At 30.7% G+C, this 24,283-nt stretch overlaps 1 protein-coding gene and 1 long non-coding RNA gene across 5 annotated transcripts in view; both read left to right on the top strand.

The window, feature by feature from the left end:
- The first annotated feature begins 2,651 nt into the window (after window positions 1–2,651).
- On the top strand, window positions 2,652–6,331 carry LOC134714257 (uncharacterized). Of its 2 annotated transcripts, XR_010106524.1 has the most exons (5): window positions 2,652–4,537; window positions 4,819–4,887; window positions 5,136–5,202; window positions 5,606–5,670; window positions 6,099–6,331. It is a non-coding gene; the product is annotated as an uncharacterized LOC134714257 (long non-coding RNA). The 2 variants fall into 2 exon arrangements; XR_010106525.1 differs by having other exon boundaries at window positions 5,606–6,147.
- An 8,911-nt stretch (window positions 6,332–15,242) lies between these two features.
- The window catches only part of LOC134716210 (inositol polyphosphate-5-phosphatase A-like), a 52,898-nt gene continuing 43,857 nt past the window's right edge, over window positions 15,243–24,283 (top strand). For all 3 annotated transcript variants that reach the window (XM_063579057.1, XM_063579056.1, XM_063579055.1), the window contains exons 1-2: window positions 15,243–15,555; window positions 18,885–18,926. In XM_063579057.1, coding sequence (XP_063435127.1) covers window positions 15,493–15,555; window positions 18,885–18,926 — 105 coding nt within the window. In that variant the 5' untranslated portion in view covers window positions 15,243–15,492. The remainder of the gene's footprint in view (window positions 15,556–18,884; window positions 18,927–24,283) is intronic.

Genomic DNA, 24,283 nt, shown 5'->3' with positions numbered 1-24,283 from the left:
AGAAAGTAATTTATTCAACAGATCTTGGCTCCATTGGAGAGTGGCAAAAATGGGCTCTTTTAAGTATTTAATGATAGAATTAAGAAGAAAGTATAAATATATTTTGGGTGAAAATAATTCATCATTTTAAGAAAATTTTGATTTTGCAATATAATTTATCATTTTCAAGAAAACTTTTTACTTTGCAATATAATTTTACAAAATATTGACTGCAATCACATGTTAAATAGATAAAATAATTATGAAATGCTTTTTTAATGTATGTTTTGTGCTTAATCTCTCTTTTTCAAGTCTGATTTAAACCAGCCCTGACTATCCACATGCAGTGGGGAAGGGTGCTGGTTTTCATCAGACTGTCTTTTTTGCAGAAAGAAGTTTATTCAACAGAACTTGGCTCCATTGGAGAGTGGCAAGAAATGGGCTCTTTTAAGTATTTCATGATAGAATTAAGAATAAAGTAAAAATATATTTTGGGTCAAAATAATTCATCAATTCAAGAAAATCTTAATTTTGCAATATAATTTATCAAATTAAAGAAAATTTTTACTTTGCAATATAATTTTACAAAATATTGACTGCAATCACATTTTTAGATATATTAATTATGTAATACTTTTTAATGTATGTTTTGTGCGTAATCTCTCTTTTTCAAGTCTGATTTAAACCAGCCCGGACTATCCACATGCAGTGGGGAAGGGGTGCTGGTTTTAATCAGACTGTCTTTTTTGCAGAAAGAAGTTTATTCAACAGAACTTGGCTCCATTGGAGTGGCAAAAAATGGGCTCTTTTAAGTATTTAATAATAGAATTAAGAATGAAGTATAAATATATTTTTGGTATAAATAGTTCATCAATTCAAGAAAATTTTGATTTTGCAATATAATTTTTCAAATTCAAGAAAACTTTTAACTTTGCAATATAATTTTACAAAATATTGACTGCAATCACATGTTTAGACAAATTAATTATGTAATGCTTTTTAATGTATGTTTTGTGCGTAATCTCTCTTTTTCAAGTCTGATTTAAACCACCCCTGACTATCCACATGCAGTGGGGAAGGGGGACTGGTTTTAATCAGACTGTCTTTTTTGCAGAAAGTAGTTTATTCAACAGATTTGGCTCCATTGGAGAGTGGCAAGAAATGGGCTCTTTTAAGTATTGAATGATAGAATTAATAATAAAGTATAAATAAATTTTGGGTCAAAATACTTCATCAATTCAAGAAAATCTTGATTTTGCAATATAATTTATCAAATTCAAGAAAACTTTTTACTTTGCAATATAATTTTACAAAATATTGACTGCAATCACATGTTTAGATAAATTAATTATGTAATGCTTTTTAATGTATGTTTTGTGCGTAATCTCTCTTTTTCAAGTCTGATTTAAACCAGCCCTGACTATCCACATGCAGTGGGGAAGGGGGACTGGTTTTAATCAGACTGTCTTTTTTGCAGAAAGAAGTTTATTCAACAGAACTTGGCTCCATTGGAGAGTGGCAAAAATGGGCTCTTTTAAGTATTTAATGATAGAATTAAAAATAAAGTATAAATATATTTTGGGTCAAAATAATTCATCATTTTAAGAACATTTTGATTTTGCAATATAATTTATCATTTTCAAGAAAACTTTTTACTTTGCAATATAATTTTACAAAATATTGACTGCAATCACATGTTTAGACAAATTAATTATGTAATGCTTTTTAATGTATGTTTTGTGTGTAATCTCTCTTTTTCAAGTCTGATTTAAACCAGCACTGACTCCACATGCAGTGGGGAAGGGGGCTGGTTTTAATCAGACTGTCTTTTTTGCAGAAAGTTTTTTATTCAACAGAACTTGGCTCCATTGGAGAGTGGCAAAAATGGCCTCTTTTAAGTATTTAATGATAGAAATAAGAATAAAGTTTAAATATATTTTTGGTAAAAATAATTCATCAATTCAAGAAAATCTTGATTTTGCAATATAATTTATCAAATTAAAGAAAATTTGTACTTTGCAATATAATTTATCAAATTAAAGAAAATTTGTACTTTGCAATATAATTTATCAAATTAAAGAAAATTGGTACTTTGCAATATAATTTTACAAAATATTGACTGCAATCACATGTTAAATAGATAAAATAATTATGAAATGCTTTTTTAATGTATGTTTTGTGCTTAATCTCTCTTTTTCAAGTCTGATTTAAACCAGCCCTGACTATCCACATGCAGTGGGGAAGGGTGCTGGTTTTCATCAGACTGTCTTTTTTGCAGAAAGAAGTTTATTCAACAGAACTTGGCTCCATTGGAGAGTGGCAAAAATGGGCTCTTTTAAGTATTTCATGATAGAATTAAGAATAAAGTATAAATATATTTTGGGTCAAAATAATTCATCAATTCAAGAAAATCTTAATTTTGCAATATAATTTATCAAATTAAAGAAAAATTTTACTATGCAATATAATTTTACAAAATATTGACTGCAATCACATTTTTAGATATATTAATTATGTAATACTTTTTAATGTATGTTTTGTGCGTAATCTCTCTTTTTCAAGTCTGATTTAAACCAGCCCTGACTATCAACATGCAGTGGGGAAGGGGTGCTGGTTTTAATTAGACTGTCTTTTTTGCAGAAAGTTGATTATTCAACAGAACTTGGCTCCATTGGAGAGTGGCAAAAATGGGCTCTTTTAAGTATTAAATGATAGAATTAAGAATAAATTATAAATATATTTTGGGTCAAAATAATTCATCATTTCAAGAACATTTTGATTTTGCAATATAATTTATCATTTTCAAGAAAACTTTTTACTTTGCAATATAATTTTACAAAATATTGACTGCAATCACATGTTTAGATAAATTAATTATGTAATGCTTTTTAATCTATGTTTTGTGTGTGTAATATCTCTTTTTCAAATCTAATTTAAACCAGCCCTGACAATCCACGTGCAGTGGGGAAAGGGGGAGACTGGTTTTAATCAGACTGTCTTTTTTTGCAGAAAGTAGTTTATTCAACAGAACTTGGCTCCATTGGAAAGTGGCGAAAGATGGGCTCTTAAGTATATGGTTATTAATAAAAGTGTTCAGAATAAAATATCAATATATTTTAGGTCAAATATAATTTAACAAATTCATGAAAATTTTGACCTTGCAATATTATTTTTCAAATTCAAGAAAATTGATTTTCCCATTACATGTTGAAATAAATTTATAATGTGTTTTGTTTCCTATCTTTCTTTTTGCATTTTATTTCAAACCAGACTTTAAAAATTATCACTAAATAACCAAAAGATTTGAAGTTTTCAGGTTCATGGAAAGCCATATTTGTATGGGGTAATATCTTGTTACCGGGGTAATAGTAATATAAAAAAGTATATTAGCAATATTTTGCGTATAGTGGTCACAATAAATAACCTTATTTACAGGGATATATGTGCACTACATTATAGATCGACAGAAAAATATTTTTATTTAAAAGTAAATGTACTAATGCAAATAAATGTCATATAATAACTTCAGAAATACATCTTATTTACTAGCCATTTCTATATTAACATTTAACAATCTAACAAACTTAACACTTTGTCTTTGTCATTGTTATGTCTAATTTTCCTTGGTATGTCTAATCTTCATTGGTATGTCTAAACTTCATTGGTCATTTCTGAGTGGTGTTTTCTTTATTTGGTGCTATTTTGCTGGTTTGAATTGTTTCCTTTGTTTAATAGTTGAAATGTTATCTATAATTTCTATAGAATTTCTTAGTTATGTATTTCTGAAGTTTCTTTGTAAGATATTTTAAGCTTTAAAAAGTTTTTTTCATGACTTTCTCATTTGATGCAGTTAACAATTAAATTTTTTTGGGTAATTATTTCAAAATTATATAACTAGTGTACTGCATGCAGTAGTCCATTATCCTTCACATTACTAAAGTTGTCAAGATCCTTGTCCATATTTGTTTTTATCATTTGCTTCAGGGTTTCTGGGGGTACCTAATGGCGAACAACGGATTATTTTGGTACATGACAATAAAATTTACATTTTTTCAGACTACAAAAAAAATCAAGTTAATTTCTTTTTCCAAAAATTAAGATACAATAATTAATTAATATTGACCTTGGAGGAATCACTATAAGGATTTTTTTGACAAATCACAGTAAAACTTTACCAATTTCATGCTAATGGTAGCCTAAAATTACAGTTTGACGCTTAACATTAAAGGAGGTTATATAAATAAATATATGTGGATAGCAGCTCCTTATGATTTGTTTTAAAAGTCTGCCAGTTCACCAATAATGCCAAACCAATATTAGAATAAATGTCGTGAATATGCATGCAATATATCCAACTGGACATCAACTGGCTTCAACGAGTTGGAATATTTTTGAAAGATAGTTATATCCTAGCAAGAGATCTCCATTTGGCATTACCAGAACCAGATCTGATGGAAGAAGACAAACTTTCCATTGATGATGGCAGACTTGTTTCAATCAGAAAGATGGTCATATTTGATGCATCAAGAAATCAAGGCTTTTCCATGTTTATTTTAAGGTATTCTATTTTGTTGCAGGGGGTTTGTTGGAAAAATAGTTCATATAAAGAAAGATAAGATTTTGTTTTGTTACTCAGTCAGGTTTGATTAAATCTTTAAGGGGAAGTAACAAATGAACATGTTCAAATTTAAAATTTGTTTAATTTGTAATTTACTGTTTCAGGGAGAATTTATAATCTTTTTCAAAAAGCAATTCTATGTTGAATTAGACCTGATATTATTTTCCTACTAAAAAATACTAATCTTAGATATATATGAATTTTATACTTTTTATTTTCAGTGTATTTTTATAAATTGAGGTACTACAGTCTGAAGACTTGACAATGAGGAACATTTCATCAACAGAACAGTAAGTAGCATATTATAAATTATTTAGGAAATAATTTTCAATTTGCTGCATTCTTTCAATCTTAAATTGTAGAAAGAAAAGACTGGTGTCATTTCATGATAATGATGAGAAGAAATTGTGAAAGAACCATTTCAATGTTAAGGAATTCAATTTTAGATATCAATATAAACATCATTTATTTTAACTTTCATTATGTTTTGTTCTGTTTTTCTTAAAACAAATTAAATTTGGACTTTTTGCTTTTTCAGGATGAAACTAGCAATCAGGAAGAGATTTTTTTCCTCAATTTTGAAATGGTTTAATGCAAAACTTGAGGTAATATTTTTTAAATTTATGAAGGTTAGTTAAATATGATGGTCACATCACTCATGATATAAGACCTAGTCATCCATCTGACTGGAACATTATGACTCTTATTTTTTACTAAACTGAGAAAACACTTACGAAAAAAAATCCCAATCTGAATAATGTATGTGATATTCTTGGGAGATTGTTGTTGTTTGAAAATTTTTCTTAGTACACTGTTGCAACAAAGGCTGACTTTTAAATGGTTGCTCAGAATAAATTTCTTTTTTAGAATATACAAAAAACACCATAAAATCTAGAATAGAAATGAGTAATAGGCTTATTTTATAATGCTACCAATTTGAAGTTGAAGAAAATATATATATACTGAGCATCTCTGGACAGAACACATTTTGATCATTTATTTTTACAGCTTCATTCAATGCTGGCCTCAATATTCACAAAGTTCCATTGGGAAGAAATTTACCTGATGTTTAGGTAAGTCAGCATTACTACAAATACAATACACAAATGCAGTTTAAGAGAAAGGTTGTATCCTTTTATAAAATTTTCTTGTTAAAAAATTCAGTTGAGTTATTTCCCTTGATTCTACCAGTTTATATATTTTATAGCTTCAAAACTAATTGACACATGACAGGACTCATTGCTCAATGAATTTCTTTTCATTAATAACTCATAACCTTCAATATAAACTAATCATGTAAAAATATGTGCATCACATAAGCATACTTAGAAAAGGGGGGATGCATTGCTGAAAATTATTTCAAGGGAGATAATTTTAGAGATTTTTTCTTCAGGACCAAATATTATAATACAATATTATATCATCATCATATTTACAAATAGGGCTGACATAACATTTGTATCTTACTCTAAGGTTCTAAAATTTATCATTCCATTTTTAGGTATTATTTGATGCTTCCAATTCTGGAATTTCTTTAGGGAAAAGGTGGAAATGAATATAAAAATACTTTTTAAAAGAAAGAGACTTGGTAACAAATACAACTCTTTAATTATTTGCTGTGATAGAATATGGACTAGAAACACTAATGGACTGAGGTACAAGCTGTGAAAGGCAAGAGACTTAAAGGAAACAACAGACTCGGGAATTAGTTGTGCTAAAAACAAACAAAATAAGACCGAGAAATATGATAATCATACAACAATATAGAAAATATTCAGTGATGAAATAAAAACTATGTTTAGAATAAACTTTTTTATTTATTTGTTAGAAAATTGAGATATATATATATATATATAAGCATAACAATGCTTGTAGTTTTGTTAGAGACGTGGCTATGCTTTCCCCAGTGTCTTCAACCATATATTAGTTTGTGATTATGTCAGTTTATGATGTACCACCAGTGATTGGTAAATTATGTTTGTTATGCAGTTGTTTCAGCACTGGCACATCTCATTTTCATGGAAATTAGTTGGCCCCATCTAGTAGCCTTTCAAATTCAATGCAAATCTGAAAAATGGTTATTGTAAGGATTCAACTCATATCTTGATTGACAGAGGCTTTTTTTGCTGAAGATTGATGGTTCTCTCTAGGTACTAGATATGTCTTCCTCCATCAATTCTATTAGATGTTTAGCTATAAAACCAGTCTGAATCCACCATTTTCTACATGAGAAAAATGCCTGTACCAAGTCAGTAATATGTCAGTAAATGTTATCCATTCATTTCGTTTGGAAAAGTTTTAGTATTTGAAAAAAAAATCATCTTCTTAGTCTACCATGCTATCATTGTATACTGACTGCCACATATAAGCAAGGTTGCTGAAAGTGAACAACATTAACAGCTTTTTATTCTTTGAGAGAAATGACAAAAAGTCATATTATATAATTTATATAACTGTTGCAGTAATTTTATTCTTGTTTTATTTAATATGTATGCTGAATTGATAGATTTGTAGATGTTTTCTCAATGTCCAGTGGCAAATGTTTCATGCATGTTGAGGACAAATGCTGAATTGATTCTGAATTAGGCAAAATTTCTTGTTGTTTTATGTCTTTGTCATAGACACTGGAAGAATGTCATATTTGCTAAATGTGGTGTGACCTTTAGTCAGAATATTGAATAAGCAGCGACATACTCAGCTTTGTGGCTTGTGATACGTCATGAAATCACTGTATTCTATTACAACATTAATTAAGAATATTAGTCCCAGGTTACGCCAAAGAAGCTGTAATTATTACGACATTATGATTTTTTAGACAAGACACCATACACAAGACAAAGAGGGGCAAAAGATACAAGAGGGAAATTCGCTCTCAGATGTAAAAAATAAACTGACAACTCCATGGGTAAAAAAAACCACAAAACACAACAAAGAAAACTAGAGACAATTATAGATATAATTTTTACCATTCTTTGTATAAAGAATCAGGCAATTTAGGTAAAAATCAAAACATGATCAGAAAAAACCCACCGAGCTAATCATGCTATTTAATACTTACCATCATCCTGAGTTAAAAATTATTAGTCTTTCGTTTGTGTGTGCGTGTGTGTCTGGTAATATCAAATAACTTTGTTAGAAAATTGGTTAGAATGATAGCAAATTACAGAGTTATCTCCCCTTATTCATTAATTCCTAGTGCATTTCAACCAAATTGTATCTTCAATAACCAGAACAGAAAACGGAAATAAATGTTATTTTGTGCATAACTGCATATTATGAACTGAAATCATTGTTAAATTGGGTGGGTTTTTTTTGTCATGTTTTCACCACTGCCTGATTCTTAGGCAGACTGGCACTTAAAACATTTTGCAGTAAGTCAAAACATGATGACTTTTGAAAGCAGTGATATGATTTTCACAATTTCATACATGTTTGACCTTTCAAGTTTATTCACATTGCAACTTTTATTCAAAATCAAAATGTTTGACTATAAATGGGTTTTAATATTAAACATAGCAGCTAGACAGCATTTATTTTTTGGCAGTGGCTATTTGACCGGCAACGGCAAAATAGCAAATTTGCTATTTAGCCGGCTCTGATTAAATTATATCTAACTGGAATTAAAATTTAAGAATAGTAAGTAAATATCAAAATTTTCTATTTAAAAACTTTTTTTACTGTTGCTCATCATATAAACACTTAAACTTCTTATCTAAAAAAACCTAAAAAAACCTGTACACATCGAAAATTTGACAAAAATAAAAATATGGTGAATCTTTTATCATGATTATGAATAGAAGTGAAGTTACAAGATAAATTAAAAGTAAAATACAAATATAATAATAGTCACTTTGTATAGCTATACTACATTCCGGAAACTAGTATACTTTTTTATTTACGGAACCAGCATAGTGATTGTGTTGCCGATGCAATCGCAGAATAGTCTTCCAGTATGATGAGAAGACTTGAGAAATACAATTATAATCAAGCGATTATCTGGCTTGGTCTATTAAACAAAAACCTTGAAAAAATAAAAATTTCATGAGACTAATTTTTATCAGTATAAGAAGGAATAACATTAACAGTACCAATTTTCCTGCACCAGACGGGCATTTCGACAATACATGTCTCTTCAGTGATGCTCGTGGCCAAAATATTTGAAATCCAAAGCTTACATGTATATTAAAAGTGATGAGCTATAGCCAAATTCTTGAAAGGAATCAGAGCTTTGCATGAGCGAGATACATCCCTTGATTTATTATAATTTTAACATTTTGTAACAGCAAATTTTAATAACACAAAAAACATCCGTATTTTTGTTCAGTACTGGGTACTAGCTGCTGGGCTGGTGATATCCTCGGGGACTTACAGTCCACCAGCAGAGGCATTGATCCAGTGGTAGTAATAACATTGGGGACTTACAGTCCACCAGCAGAGGCATTAATTCAGTGGTAGTAATAACATTGGGGACTTACAGTCCACCAGCAGAGGCATTGATCCAGTGGTAGTAATAACATTAACGGTACCAGATGCGCATTTCGACAATACATGTCTCTTCAGTGATGTTCGTGGCAAAATATTTGAAATATAAAGCTTGAATAAAAGGTGATGAGCTATGTTCCTTGATTTTTAGAATTATATTTGAGAATGAAAAGGTGAAAAAAAGACTTAAACAAAGAAAAATGTAACTGTATTTATTTATGTATTTTCTTATTTTGAAAAATAGCATGTAAGTTGCACAGACGCTGCTCCTTATTATCCAATCTAACCCAATACACATTAGAAGTTTGTTTTTCTCTATTTTTTTCCCTCAAATTATTATGATTTTTATGTGGTCATGTTAAGTTCCAGGAAATTGCGAGAATGCAGAATTTTCACTATTAACACCAGAGCTTCCAGGGGCCTTGAGGGGTTCCAAGACCCCTCGTCATATGACTTACCCCCGGCTTTGAATACACATCATTTTGGCCTAGCTACACCCCTGGCTGTTTAGAGCGTATATAAAGAAAAAAAAGAAAAAGAACCCTATCTACAGATGTACATGTAGCACACGATGTAGATTCAAAGGAAGCCAGTGTAATGTGTAGTTCCTGTTTTGAGTGACAACATTTATCTTGTGCTAGACTAAACAACTTCCAAAGTCAAAGACTTGGTTTTGTAACAATTGCAAATGTTAAATCGTGTGTCCATTTGAAATTCATAGCAAACAACTATTGATATTGTTTGTCATATCTGTTTTATGATGTAGTTTTGCATAACACTATTTTTATCACTGGCAGAATATTTAAACCATAGATTTTACACAGATTTAAATTTGAAAGTCAACATTTTTTTATAAATATTTTAGAAAAATATAAATAATGTATTTACAAATGTGTTTTCATGCTTTTAATTAATATTATAAAGTTATAAATTATTTAGTTATGAACATCTTTTAGCTTTTAATGTACTGTATTTTTAATGCTTGATATTGTGATAAAATGATTTTAAATTATTATTAAGCTTTTTTATGCTCTTCTAATCACATCAATGAACAGTTTTATTTAGTGCCGGCTTAATAGCAAATTTGCTATTTAGACGGTGCCGATCAAATAGCAAATTTGATATTTTGCCGGTGCCGGTCAAATAGCCACTGCCTTATTTTTTCTCTAGTGTAAATATTATTGCTAACAATAACGAATGGTCTCTTGTTGGCATATAATCTGTACACGGTTTGATAGCCAATTAAGTAGAATAAGTATAAGCAAGACTATCCATTCTTCAAGGGATTAGACTGTTCAAATTATTAAAGAAGTTAGTAATTTCATCAAATTCTAAATCCCATGGATGTATTCCACACTTTGCAACTCTCTGATGGGTTATTGTTATATTTTCTGTCTCTATCCAGTCTGATCCATTCTCATTAGCAATCTGATGAATTCTAGTAGTAGTCCTTCCTATTCATCTTAACTTGTGTTCCTATTGTACAGACTCTTATTAACTAAAAGTATGACTGAGATTTGTTCCTGTCTGTCAATCCGTGCATCTATTTGTCTGTCCGTCCGTCTATCGTTCTTTTTGTTTTTAAAGATCAATTCTCGTACTAAAAGAAGCGCATCTGGATTTTTTCCTGGATAAAAGACACGGGGGGGGGGGGGGGCGTCTTTATTCGGAAGACACTTTTATACGAATACGAATACGAAAGTTTTATTTTGATTCTATTAACATATAACAATACAAACATAAGCTCTTTTAAAAGAGCTTTTTACCGAATATAACAAAACATAAACACAACATGCAGACAAGATATATAACCGAGCACAGACAAGCTTGAAGCATACCAAAAAACAGGAATTTAAACAATTTGGTATATGATTCTTTGTTGTCATATAAATAAAACATGATACTTGTGTCAAATTCAAATGATAAACACCAACTAACATTAAAGTATTAAGGTGGTATGGGAGTCTAAAATAAAAATGAAAGAATTTGTTCATACTTTGCCAAAACGTAGTATCTATTGATATATGGTGAAAAATATAATAAAAATGATAGGTCACCGCGCATTTTTTCGAGCTAGAGGACGTGACAAAATGACAAATTTTGTATGGATTATACAGGAAAAAACACCATTTTGTGATTAGAAACTAAACAAAATGATAGAATTGTTAAATAATTAAGGAAAAGATAGCTTTCATACAATGCTTTGAGAATATCAAAAGAAAATATAGGGTCACCGTACGTTTTTTCCGGCTAAAAGACAAAATAGGAAAATTTCATGTAGAGTCCACCAGAAAATGCACTGTTTTAGAGTTACCTCCCCTTAAAATGCCAATTTGAAAATATTCAAAAACTACTAAAAATAATATAGACTTGTAAAAATATTAATATTTCTAAGTTATATTCTTATAAATTGGTTCTTTTAAATGAAAATTCACATTAAATATCTGCATTCCTGCATCAAATTTTGCTAACTTGATAGAAAATATGGACCTTAGATTCTCTGTTTTTTACAATCCAAGATGGCGAAAGACACCCATACCACCTTAAAGGCAAGTACTTATAAAAATAGTTGATTAAGCGAGTCTATTTAGACAGTTCCAGATTGAGATAATAGCCCAAGATTTTAATCATCTAGTTGCTTTCAATTGATGCTTTTCGGTTGTAGTTTACTCCATCGCTACTATTGATTATATGCAGAGGCGTGTTTAGGGGGAGCAGTGGGTCCAGCCTCTTTTTCTGGGGAAAATTCGATTGATTATATATAGGGAATCACTGAAGCAAGCCCCCTTATCGGCAGTCAGTTGGCTCCCACGTATGAAAATTTCTGGATCCGCCACTAATGTGTACCAAAGAAAGCTCAGCTCATCAAGAGCTAATTGCAATTCTTAAAAGTTAGACGGTCAGAAGTATTACATGCATGTAAGTTTCACCATTGTGTCTATTAATAGACAAACTTTTCTGGTTGATCTTTAAAAATATGCACCACTGAAAATTCTGAAAATCTGCTGTTCCGTTTTATAAATCTATAATACTAAAATTACGAGGTCCAATTTGTCAGCCGTTATCACGTAAAATACACCAATCAAAGAGTTCAACTTTATATATAACTAATATAGCACAAAGGTGTAGATTAAAAATTACACCACTCCAGGCCCTTTTGTTTTCCAAGTAATTAATATTGCCAATAATTAAAAGAAGTTCCGGATCGAGTCCGATACCGATACCAATAGTATATTCACCTGTTACCTATTACCTTATCTGAACGTTCCGCATCTGACAGGCGCACCACCAAACGGTGTATTTAGGATTAATATGCTATATACACAAGTCATAATCACAGGTTTGACACTACTAAATTGTCAAGTTGTTACATATAATTGTAGTATTTTGATCAGTAAGACTTTTTAAGATAACAATACGAATACTAAAAAAGTGGACTAAAAATAAGGCGTATAGGTACAGTTTTCAATTTGTTAGTGGGCATGACGTAAAACATCGAATCAAAAAATTCAACTTTATTTATAACTGATATAGGACAATAATGTTGATTAAAAAATACTCCCTTCCAGGACCATTTGTTTTCCAAATAATTAATATTACCAATAATTGATAAGTTCCAGTTCGACGGGTTCAAACAAAAAGATTTGAAAGCAGAGAAAACTGTGTATCTTATAATCGGCATGACTTTATCAGATGACAATACTAATACTAAAATAAGGCTTGCACATAGTTATATACTTTGATTCAGTCACGGACCCGCGTAATCACGGGTGTGTTCTAGTATTATTTAACTTTCGAAAATTCACTAAGACAAATGTGGACATGATTGAAAAGGTGCACTTGAGTTTCCAAAAAAGAGTCTTGAATGATAGATCAACAACACCAAACTATATGGTCTATGGGGAAACTGGCAGATTTCCACTAAAAATTAATATCAAAACTAAATTACTTTGCTTTTGGTCAAGGCTAATGCAAAGCGGTAGTAACAAATTATCTGGGTTTTTGTATCAGATAATGTATAAATTACATAACTCAGGCCAATACTCATTTAAATGGTTATCTTCCTCGAAACAAATTTTAGATGATACAGGATTTTCTTTTGTCTGGAATGCGCAGGGTGATAACAAAAGTTCGGATATTAAAAAAGAAATAAAACAGAGATTGGTTGACCAATTCGGACACAGTCTATCTGCTGATATGACAAAATCATCTAGAGGTGTGTTTTATGCTTCATACAAAACAATGTTTTGTTTGGAGCCATATTTACTCAATCTTAAAGTGGCAGATCGATACATCTACAATAAATTTAGATGTTCAAATATCAAAATCCCTATCGAAGATGGCCAGTGGAAAAATACACCAAGAGAAAATCGTATATGCTGCCACTGCGATTCAAATACCATTGGTGACGAATATCATTACTTTTTTGTATGTTCCAATAAACAAATTATGTCTTTAAGAGAAAGGTATATACCTACATATTACATAAAAAATCCTTCACAATTGAAATGTATTGGTCTATTATCACACTGTAACGTGACAGTGCTAACAAAAGTGTGCATGTTTCTAAGACATATTGAAAAAATATTTTCATAACTCATCATGAGCATGTTACAATAATTTCTAACCACGTTGCAATTAAGAATTTTGCAAACAAATCAACTTAATATATTTCAGTTTTATTGTACGATATCAATTATTAATTTATTGTGTGTCTTGCTTGTAAATGTATAAGTATAGGCTATATGTAATTGTTAATGGTCATTAATATATAATTGTTATCCTCTTGTAGCGTGTGCCTAATATAAGAGGCCCCCATATAAGTTGTAATAAATTGTCTTGTCTTGTCTAGAACTAAGACTAAAATTGAGAATGGAAATGGGGTATGTGTCAAAGAGACAACAACCCGACCAAATAAAAAAACAACAGCAGAAGGTCACCAACAGGTCTTCAACGGTAGCGAGAAATTCCCGCACCCGGAGGCGTCCTTCAGCTGGCCCCTAAACAAATATATACTAGTTCAGTGATAATGAACACCATACTAATTTCCAAATTGTACACAAGAAACTAAAATTAAAATAATACAAGACTAACAAAGGCCAGAGGCTCCTGACTTGGGACAGGCGCAAAAATGCGGCGAGGTTAAACATGTTTGTGAGATCTCAATCCTCCCCCTATACCTCTAACCAATGTAGAAAAGTAAACGCATAACAATTACGCACATCAAAATTCAGTTCAAGAGAAGTCCGAGTCTGATGTCAGAAGAGGTAACCAAATAAAATAAACAAAATAACAATAATACATAAATAACAACAGACTACTAGCAGTTAACTGACATGCCAGCTCCAGACTTCAATTAAACTGACTGAAAGATTATGATTTTCATCATATGAACATCAGGACATTTGTTAGTGAATTACATAATAAAGGAGCAAAGATTGGCGTCCAGAATATGAACCAGCATACAATAATTTAAGTTATGTAAAATTGATAAATTTGTTTGGCAGAAAATGTCAAACGCTATCAGTAAAAAAACTAGTCTTCTATAAGTTATAGTTATAATAGTCTCAGTCTAGAATAAAGAGTTTAAACAATAGATTTGAGTTGACCAAATGAAAAAAAGTACATTCAATGATGCTCAATAACTAGTGTAACTAGTACATACAGTTGTCTTTTAATGATTAAATACAACTAATAGTCAGCTGGTAGTCGGCATAGTATGTAAGACTTAGCTGAGCATGTAAGATGTAAGGATTGTGTAATAAATGATAAGACATATAATACATTGTGTACATATGTCTCGAATTGTAATTATATGTATCTGATACCATGTGGATAAATTACTGTTAATCGGTACTGAGAACGCGTCATCACCAGTGGCGGATCCAGAAATTTTCATAGGTGGGGGCCCACTGACTGACCTAAGAGGGGGCCCGCTCCAGTCACGCTTCAGTGATTCCCTATATAAGCAACCAATTTTTTTCTCTAAAAAGGGGGGGCCCGGGCCCCCTGCCCCCCTAAATCCGCCTCTGATCACAATGTCCTTTTCATAATCTAAAACTAATCAATTAAAACAAAAAATCGTATTTCCCACCGTTTGTACAAACGAAGTCTTACGGTACTTTCCGATGTATTATTTATAGATGGCGCTGTCAAAGGAGAAGTGACGTCAATCGAGAGTTAGTGCTCGATGGAGAAACAGGAATACACAATTTGTGTATTGAATTGGATTTTTTACGTTGTTTACAAGTGTCATTTCGTGAAATAAAAACCTAGAGCTAATACAAACAATGAAATAGTTCCAATTGTTAAGTGCAATATTTATGTGATGTAGAAAAACAACAAATTCAATGCAAACAATTATTTGAGTAACTTGCTTTGCACGAGCATAGATGAAGTGAAAAATTATTATTATGGACGGGAATTATCCCCGAATGCTGCTTGTTACAGCCAATGTCGGGTCTATATTTGAAGATGTATGTATAAACATTAATATAAGCGATCGTTTGTTAGCTAAACATTTGCACAGTGTAAAACCAAAGTAATGTTTTGCTTTTACAACCTACGTACCCTCAGGTCAGTATGTCATGAAAATGACCATACCTTGCTGCTGACCTGAGGGCAATTATAATTACAATTTCACTGAAAATATGGCCTGAAATCAAAAATTTATCTGATTTGACTAGTCCAAATAATTGTGACATCTTGCAAGGCTAATAAAAAAAAATCTGGGACATATACATGTAGGAGACCAACAGGAAGGCGTCCTAGTCCAAATAATTATGACGTCTTGAAAGGCTATTATATTTTTTAGGCTATTATATTTTTTAGGCTATTATATTTTTTTTCTTTGACGCCTTACTTGGTCGAAGTAAGGCGTCAAAGAAAAAAAATGTAATAGCCTTTCAAGACGTCATTATTAATTCGACTAGAAGCCGTCCCAGAAAAGAAATTAAAGACATCATTATTATTTGGATTACCGATTTGTCCTGCTCAATCTGGTACATACAGTAATAAGTTTGGTGATATATACCCCAAATTTGGTTTAGGAACATGCAAATACATTGTTTGGCCAGCATATTCTTTATTTTGCAATTTTTCTAGTTTTATTCCAACTTTATTTACTTTCAGACTATTCCCTTTTTTCAAATTTACAAAGTAAGGCTAAAAATTCAATTAAATGTTAAAAAAAAACCTAAAAAGAAAGTTAATTCCTGGTTTATTGATTTTCTTGAAGTACATGTAGTTTTATTTATATATTGATTTATTTTTTAGTTTAGCAAAAAAAAGGTATCATTATTCTCTCTTGATATTCATTATATATACAACAATGGAGCATACATATATATCACTATAACTATTTTTTAAAGTATAGGTCTATTTTAGCTATAAATTTACATAATGGTTACAGTTAAAATAACCTCTACAACTTGAACTATTAACATGATTTAGAGCATTTAAATTTATTAGTATTTATAGATTATCGTTGATTATCTCAACGAGAATGATTTTCTCGCTTGAGCTGGAACAGCGAAAGTGAGAATAGCAATCGAGTTGAGATGACCAATGATAATCTGTTTATCGCTATTTTACCTATGACGACGTTGTCAATTTCAATGTCAATTTCGTTAACAACGCACGTGGCGTCCTTAGTTTCTAGCGATAATTTTTCCATCTCAAGCGAGTAGCATGATATGAAAATTATCACAAAAAAAGATCAAAGGAAAAATGCACAAAATAGCGATAATTAAATTTATTATTATTAATTTGCTTGCTTGTTTAACATTTTATATTTTAAATCAAACTTAAAATAGTCTTCATTGTGAATAAACAAGAAAATATGACGCTTGTGCTTTCAGAATGTAGGTGAAGTCATTTCTAAAAAACTCTAAACTAAAACTGAATCCTCATTTTCTGAATCATCTTGAACACACATAAAATATATTTGTCACTGGACATCAACATGATCAAGCAACCAACAATCTTTAAATCTTGATCTGAAGAAAAAATGTGGAATATGACACTGACTTGTTGTAATTTTCATAGGCGGCTTTACCTACTTTTAGCTAATCTTTAATTATGAAATTAATTCAAAAAAAGAAATTGAAATACTCCCAATTTTTCTTTTTCAAATCTGAAAAAAAAGTATAGATGCAGCAAGTGGCGAATTAGGATCTGTTTATTAAAAATTACAAAGATGTCACAAAATATGTTTTGAGATCACCAAATATATATACATGTACATCACTAATTAATAAAGTATGACTACAAATTCGCTTTAAAAGTAAAAAAACAACACGAACAAAACAAAAACATAAATTTACCAGCTACATGTATATGTTTTAAAAATAACTGCAAGAGGATTAAATGTTCATGTAACCTTAAAATATGTCTTTCTTTTTTTTTGGAAGAAAGCCTCATCTGGTCACACAATATATTATTTTTCCCTGTTTTTAACTAAGTAATTTTCATGACATTTATCATACAATTTATCTTTTGCCATTTCGTACACTTACCAGTTAATGTGCACTTACAATTACTGTTCCTTTTAATTTGTTAGACTTAATCATTATCATTTATTCAATTCATTACATTTTGAGTATGTGCTCCTGTAGGGTATTATTCAATTCATTACAATTTGAGTATGTGCTCCTGTAGGGTATTATTCAATTCATTACAATTTGAGTATGTGCTCCTGTAGGGTATTATTCAATTCATTACAATTTGAGTATGTGCTCCTGTAGGGTATTATTTAATTCATTACAATTTGAGTATGTGCTCCTGTAGGGTATTATTCAAATCTCAAATCTGGGTACACCATCTCAAAATTGGAATTATGACGAAACTTGATATACATGTAAATTATGTTTTAAATCTCTGTTGAGATTCAAAATTTCCTTTTTTTGCTAACAGCTCTGAACGCCGATAATAGAAAGGGTTATTTTTTTCATAGAACATTTACTAATTCATTCTTTCTGCATTTAATAATTGCCTCTGGACCTTTAAGCAATTAACAAATAATCACTTTTTTTTATTCAATTTTAATTTAGATTTGTTTAGAAAGGTGCACATCTTTAACAAGTGATAAGAATGTTTTGCCTAACTTGATAATTGCAGCAGTTTAGTAGTAGTTTTTTGTCTCCCTTGTTTCTGTATGAATTTTGGTAGACTGGTAGTCATTTGCCTGACATTAAAGTGAGATGAATGATGTTGGATACAAATTTTATATTAAATTGTTAAGTATAACATGTATTAGTTTTGAAATTTTAAGTTCATGTCATTATAGTATACAGGGCCAGCTGAAGGACGCCTCTGGGTGCTGGAATTTCTCGCTACATTGAAGACCTGGTTGTGACCTTCTGCTGTTGTTTTTTCTATGACATTGTCTCTTTGACACATTCCCTGATCTCAATTTTAATAATAAAGTTCTATATGCAGGTTAAATTTATTTCATGTTTAACGGGTAAACTTTGACCTTCATTAGAAAGAGTCAATTGAACAACATCATTTACATGCATGAAGATTACCATTAGAAATTCCATCTAATTCAAATGTAAAAACACTTCAGTCACTTTTCATGTTTGGTTGATATACCGGTAGTTAAAGCATTGGTTGTGGATACATTTTATTTATGATGTTTTAGAAAAATCTACATGTATTATGATGTTTTAGAAAAATCTACATGTATTATGATGTTTTAGAAAAATCTACATGTATTATGATGTACTGTCAAAATCTGCACTGGTTTGTTTGATTAGTAATAGTTATATATTATGTTCATGAACTATATTTCTTTTAATTTTAGCCTGATCATATGCTGAAGATTTGGCTGAGGGAATTTTTAAAGGTTTGTACAAAATTTACACATTACATAATGTATATAAAGTCAAGATTGCAAGTGAGTTATACAAAAATCATGAACCATAAACCCAATAACAAATCTAATTTAAATTGAATCTTTACGAGTAAAATGTTTTTGTAATGAAGAATTGTGGTAGTTATTTGTTGTACATGAGAGAGATATTTTGAAGATATTATATATTGCTAATGTATTACTTTTGCATACTACTAAGGGGGTGTTTAACGACCTTGTCTACCCATGAGGTTCTTGCACTACTGAGTATAACTTTTGCATGGAAACCGTTTTATATAATATATGATAATATCAGTACTGAAGCACCTCGATTGGATACTTAGACAGATATTGTAAAATTTGCATTTCTACAAGGTTTTAAATCAATTTTTTTTCGTCCTTCTTTCAACAAAATTTTAAATATCTATTAGGTGCATAAGGATGTACTGTTAAATTCAACCTACACATTCATGCTATGAAAATTGTTAAGAAAGATGAGCAGATGAGCAAGAAATGGGGAGATCAGTTACACACAAAAGGGCAAATAATATCGAACATCATTCTTTGTGTCACCTCTTCAAGTAGTGCCGGTATGATTTGGGCATGTTGTTTTCTGAAATTCAGTGACACCAGCGTCAACAATTTGTTTAGGGTTGTGAATAAATAATTTCAATGAGAACCACCAATATTTATTCCACAATTGTTTTTATGCATTTACACAAGCATTGGTTCATCGACTTTCCTCTCCCTAACCCCCTGAGTCATGGTGTGTTGACCTAGAATCTCTTAAAGTTGGGGATTTATGTCAGTTTAAAGGGAGCCTCCTTTAAAAAAGGCATTGATATTTGGTTTATGCAGCTCATATTCCTGTAGATTATTTGCCCCATCAATCATGATCTATTGGCTATGAAACATAAAGCATACATTAAATGTGTTAAGTTTATAAGGTCATTTGAAGATGCCCTCCATCATGGACCACTAAATATGGTAAATCCATGATATTCTGAACAGAGTTGTACTAGTATTTACACATCTCATTTCTATGGACATTATTTAGCCTGCATCCTCACTGACTTCAGCTCACTGACTTTATAAAAATAAGATGCGCTATTATTGTTAATGAGACAACTCTCAAATGACATATGGAGTAAATGATGTAGCTAATACAGGTTACTGTAGGGCCTTTAACAATTAGCAAAATTCACAGTGTAAAGCAACCTATAAAAGACCCCAAAAAAGGAAACTAAAGACCTGATTAATCGGGTTAATGTTCAAAACAATAAATAAAAAATAAATGATATACAGCAACACAAACTAAGACAACCACTGAATTACAGACGTTGCATATATAGTTAACATTTGAAGTATTGAAGTTTTAATTCAAAATTTGTGTTTTCATTCAGACAAGACATATCTCTGTGTCAACATAAATTCAGACCTATTAAATTATTACATGGTTTTGTTCTGTTTTTGTACATGTAACTTCCAAACAAAACTTTAGACCTCAAAAGTTAGAACAAACATTTTTAACAATATAGTGAATGAATATTTTTTAAAATAACTTGCATGATAATTACAGTAAAGGATGTCATTATCTGACAATAACGAAGTTGTAATATATATTGATCATGTATTGGGATTAAATCCCTAAATATGTGATGAATGAAATAAGAAGATCAAAAAGATAAATAAACAACAAAAGATGTGTAGGAGGATTTTAGTTTGTAAAAAGAAATCTATACTAAGTACATGTGCTGTCTGTGTATAATATGTATTCTTAATTTTATTTTTATGCAGATTCTAAATTAATGATTAAACAAGATATTCTAAAATGTCAAATTTTTCTACTAGTACAGGTATCATTTCAAATTTGTAACATGTTTATAGTGTTTTATTCAGGCTGGTACCCCATGCATTTATTTGGTCTAATTTGGAGTCTGGCCTTTAAAATTTGAAAATCTCTATCTATATAATGTTTATAAACCCCCATCTTTCAAATTCATGACCACTGTCCTTCAAAAAATTTCTAATAAAAACACAGATTCATTCCTATGGACAATGTACTTTTAAAAGTAGGATTTCACACAATGAGATATAAAATTTTACAGGAAGTTTGTTATCATGGTTATATAATTTTGATGTATCTTCCTAGAAAAGTAAAATTATCATCCTTAAACTTGAGAAATTTATTCAATGATCATCTCATTGTAAGATATTAAGAAAAGAATAAAAAGAGTAGCATGTCACTTTAAGTATCTGTTGTTCTAACATTGTAAAAAATGGGTAACAAGTGGAACTTTTTTTTATTACCCAAGTTCATAAGTATGAAGACTAACAAAAGCCAGTTTGATCAAGCAAATAAAGGGTGAAATACAGAACTATGATAATCCTTTTAATTGCTTTACTTATTTCTGTGTTCAACTTTCTGTGCTTAATTGCTGTGGTTGTATCACAAGTCTCATATATGGTCCGAGACCACCATTGTCGTCCCTTGATTTTCGTTGTTCACAAATATAGTCCCTAGTGTTGACAGTGGGTTACTTGCCATTAATTTTTATACCCCTTCCAAATTTATTTCTCCATGTTCACTGCCTCAAATTGCAAGAAGGGGGATGAAATTACACTGTAAAAAAATTTGGGTCCAGAATTTTAAAGGAAAGTAGTGATTTGGTCCAGCTGAAAAAGGTTGAAAATGAGCACTTCGGAAGCTGTCAAAAGATTTCAAGACGCCCTAAACATAAAATTGTCCATATTTTGAGTTAGAGACGATGAAGTTTTCTATAAATTTGATATAATTTGTCCCAAAAGTAGTACAACACACTGTAAAAGTTTCTTTGAGAAAGCGCAGGTGGGATTTTTTTTATTTTCATTTATGTTCTAAAAGAAATGCACTACGAATTAATTGTGTTCTCGGACCTAAGAGGTGAAATCTGTAAATATAGAATTTGTACTCTGGCAACTTCCCTAAATGATTTGATGATGTCAACTTGTCAAGTAGCACGAAACTAAAGGATTTAAACTTTTATTTTATAGAATTTCTGCAAAAATGACCAATTTTGGCATTTTATGGTCAAAATAGGCATTTTATAACTTTTTCAATATTGATGCATAAATGGCATCCTGACTTTCTATCTGACAGGTTTTTATGGGTCAATAATTGTGTTTCTATGCCTTTACCTGCTTCTTTTACTTATTTATGAACTCTGAATCTACAGAAAAGAAGTTTATCTCAGATAAAATGTGCAAAATGTGTTGTATAAATGACCCTTGTCTAACGCCTTGTTTGGATGAAGGCAATAGTGGGGAGCTTGGTATATAAAATTTGATGTCCATATTACAGACCTCACTAAATTTGTATCAAATGCACTTTACAATGTCTATTGTACCTGTTCCATTTCACATAATACATTTCTTTTCTTCTGTAGGATAGCAAGTGGTTTAAATATAAGCCTGTTGAGAATAAATTGCATGCAAGTTTTTCCCTAAAAAGGCAAAAATCTTTGTTTCAGCCCATACTGCTTGTAAGAAAAGTTAATTGCAAGAGTCTTTTTGTGCTCAGATTTGTTGTATCATGTCACATGAGTATAGAAATGATAAAAAAGACACAAATTTTTATTTCTTATAGCCTCAATATGCATTTTTTAATGTAAATATGTAGCACGGCCTTAATTGACCCTAAATTTTTTCCAGTCTTACTTGGCCTAAGACCCTTTTAAACTAATATGATATGTTATTTGTAACTTTTCTTTCCATTTAAAGTACTTTAAATACATATGTAAGGATTATTTATAACTAAAAAGCTTCACAAATTAAAAATTGCTGGAAAATATTACATCTTCATGTAAGGCTCCCCTTCATTGAAAAACCTGAATTTTTAGGCACAGGCTCATATAAATTTGACTTTTGAATAATTATGCCAAGTCTGATAAATCAAATGAGTACTCTATTGCTTTTAGTACATGATAAGTTATATGTTAAGGCATTTAAAAAGTATTTTTTTGCAATATTTTAATTTTTAAAGCCCCAAATGTTGATAGTTGAAATTTTTCAATTTTAACGTCAAAATTTTACACGCAAAGATGAGTATAGAACTTAACTTAATGTCTATAATGTACATCCTATTGTCATGAAACTTTGTAAGCAGTGTTATAATACATTAAGCTTTGTTCATACCAAGTTTGTTTAAGATTTGTCAACTCTTTCTACCCTATTAGGTCCGAGACCACCATTGTCGTCCCTTGATTTTCGTTGTTCACAAATATAGTCCCTAGTGTTGACAGTGGGTTACTTGCCATTAATTTTTATACCCCTTCCAAATTTATTTCTCCATGTTCACTGCCTCAAATTGCAAGAAGGGGGATGAAATTACACTGTAAAAAAATTTGGGTCCAGAATTTTAAAGGAAAGTAGTGATTTGGTCCAGCTGAAAAAGGTTGAAAATGAGCACTTCGGAAGCTGTCAAAAGATTTCAAGACGCCCTAAACATAAAATTGTCCATATTTTGAGTTAGAGACGATGAAGTTTTCTATAAATTTGATATAATTTGTCCCAAAAGTAGTACAACACACTGTAAAAGTTTCTTTGAGAAAGCGCAGGTGGGATTTTTTTTATTTTCATTTATGTTCTAAAAGAAATGCACTACGAATTAATTGTGTTCTCGGACCATATGTCCTGGTTTTCTTTGGTTAATTGCTAAGGTTGAACCAGATGTGTTGGTATGTCTCATGCATGTCTTGATTTTTCTGTAGATGACTGGTTGTTTCACATGTCATGGTCTCTGTAACAGTTATGTTCTTATTTTCTTGGTTAATTGCTGTTGATGTATCGCATGTCATGGTGTTTCATGTATGTCCTGATTTTCTTGGGTTATTTGCTGTGGTTGTATCACATGTCATGGTCTGTTACATGTATGTCTAGATTTTCTTGGGTTAGTTGCTGTGGTTGTATCACATGTCATGGTATGTCAGACTGTCAAATGTATGTCCTGATTTCCTATTGTTAATTGCTGTGGTTGTTTCACATGATATGGTATGTGACATGTATGTCCTGATTTCCTTTGGTTAATTGTTGTGTTGTATCAGATACTTCAAATTTACTCCTGAAGTTGATATGTATTTCAACTGGGCAGCTTTATTGGTTGCTAACATGTAGGTAATTTCAATACTTGAAGTTTTAAACCAATTTCAATGAAATGCCTACATTGGGGCTAAGCAGATTTAACTTTGACCTTTGGTGTTTTACTTTTACAAGTTGCGATTTGGTTGGAGAATTGTCTCAATGGCATGCATACCACATCTTTCTCTATCTATTAAAATTCATTTTATTAGCTAGTTAGAATATCTATTTTTTAC

Source organism: Mytilus trossulus, chromosome 4 (genome assembly GCF_036588685.1).
Source record: "Mytilus trossulus isolate FHL-02 chromosome 4, PNRI_Mtr1.1.1.hap1, whole genome shotgun sequence".
Classification (NCBI taxonomy): Eukaryota; Metazoa; Mollusca; class Bivalvia; order Mytilida; family Mytilidae; genus Mytilus; species Mytilus trossulus.
This window is presented reverse-complemented; position numbering and strand designations above follow the sequence as displayed.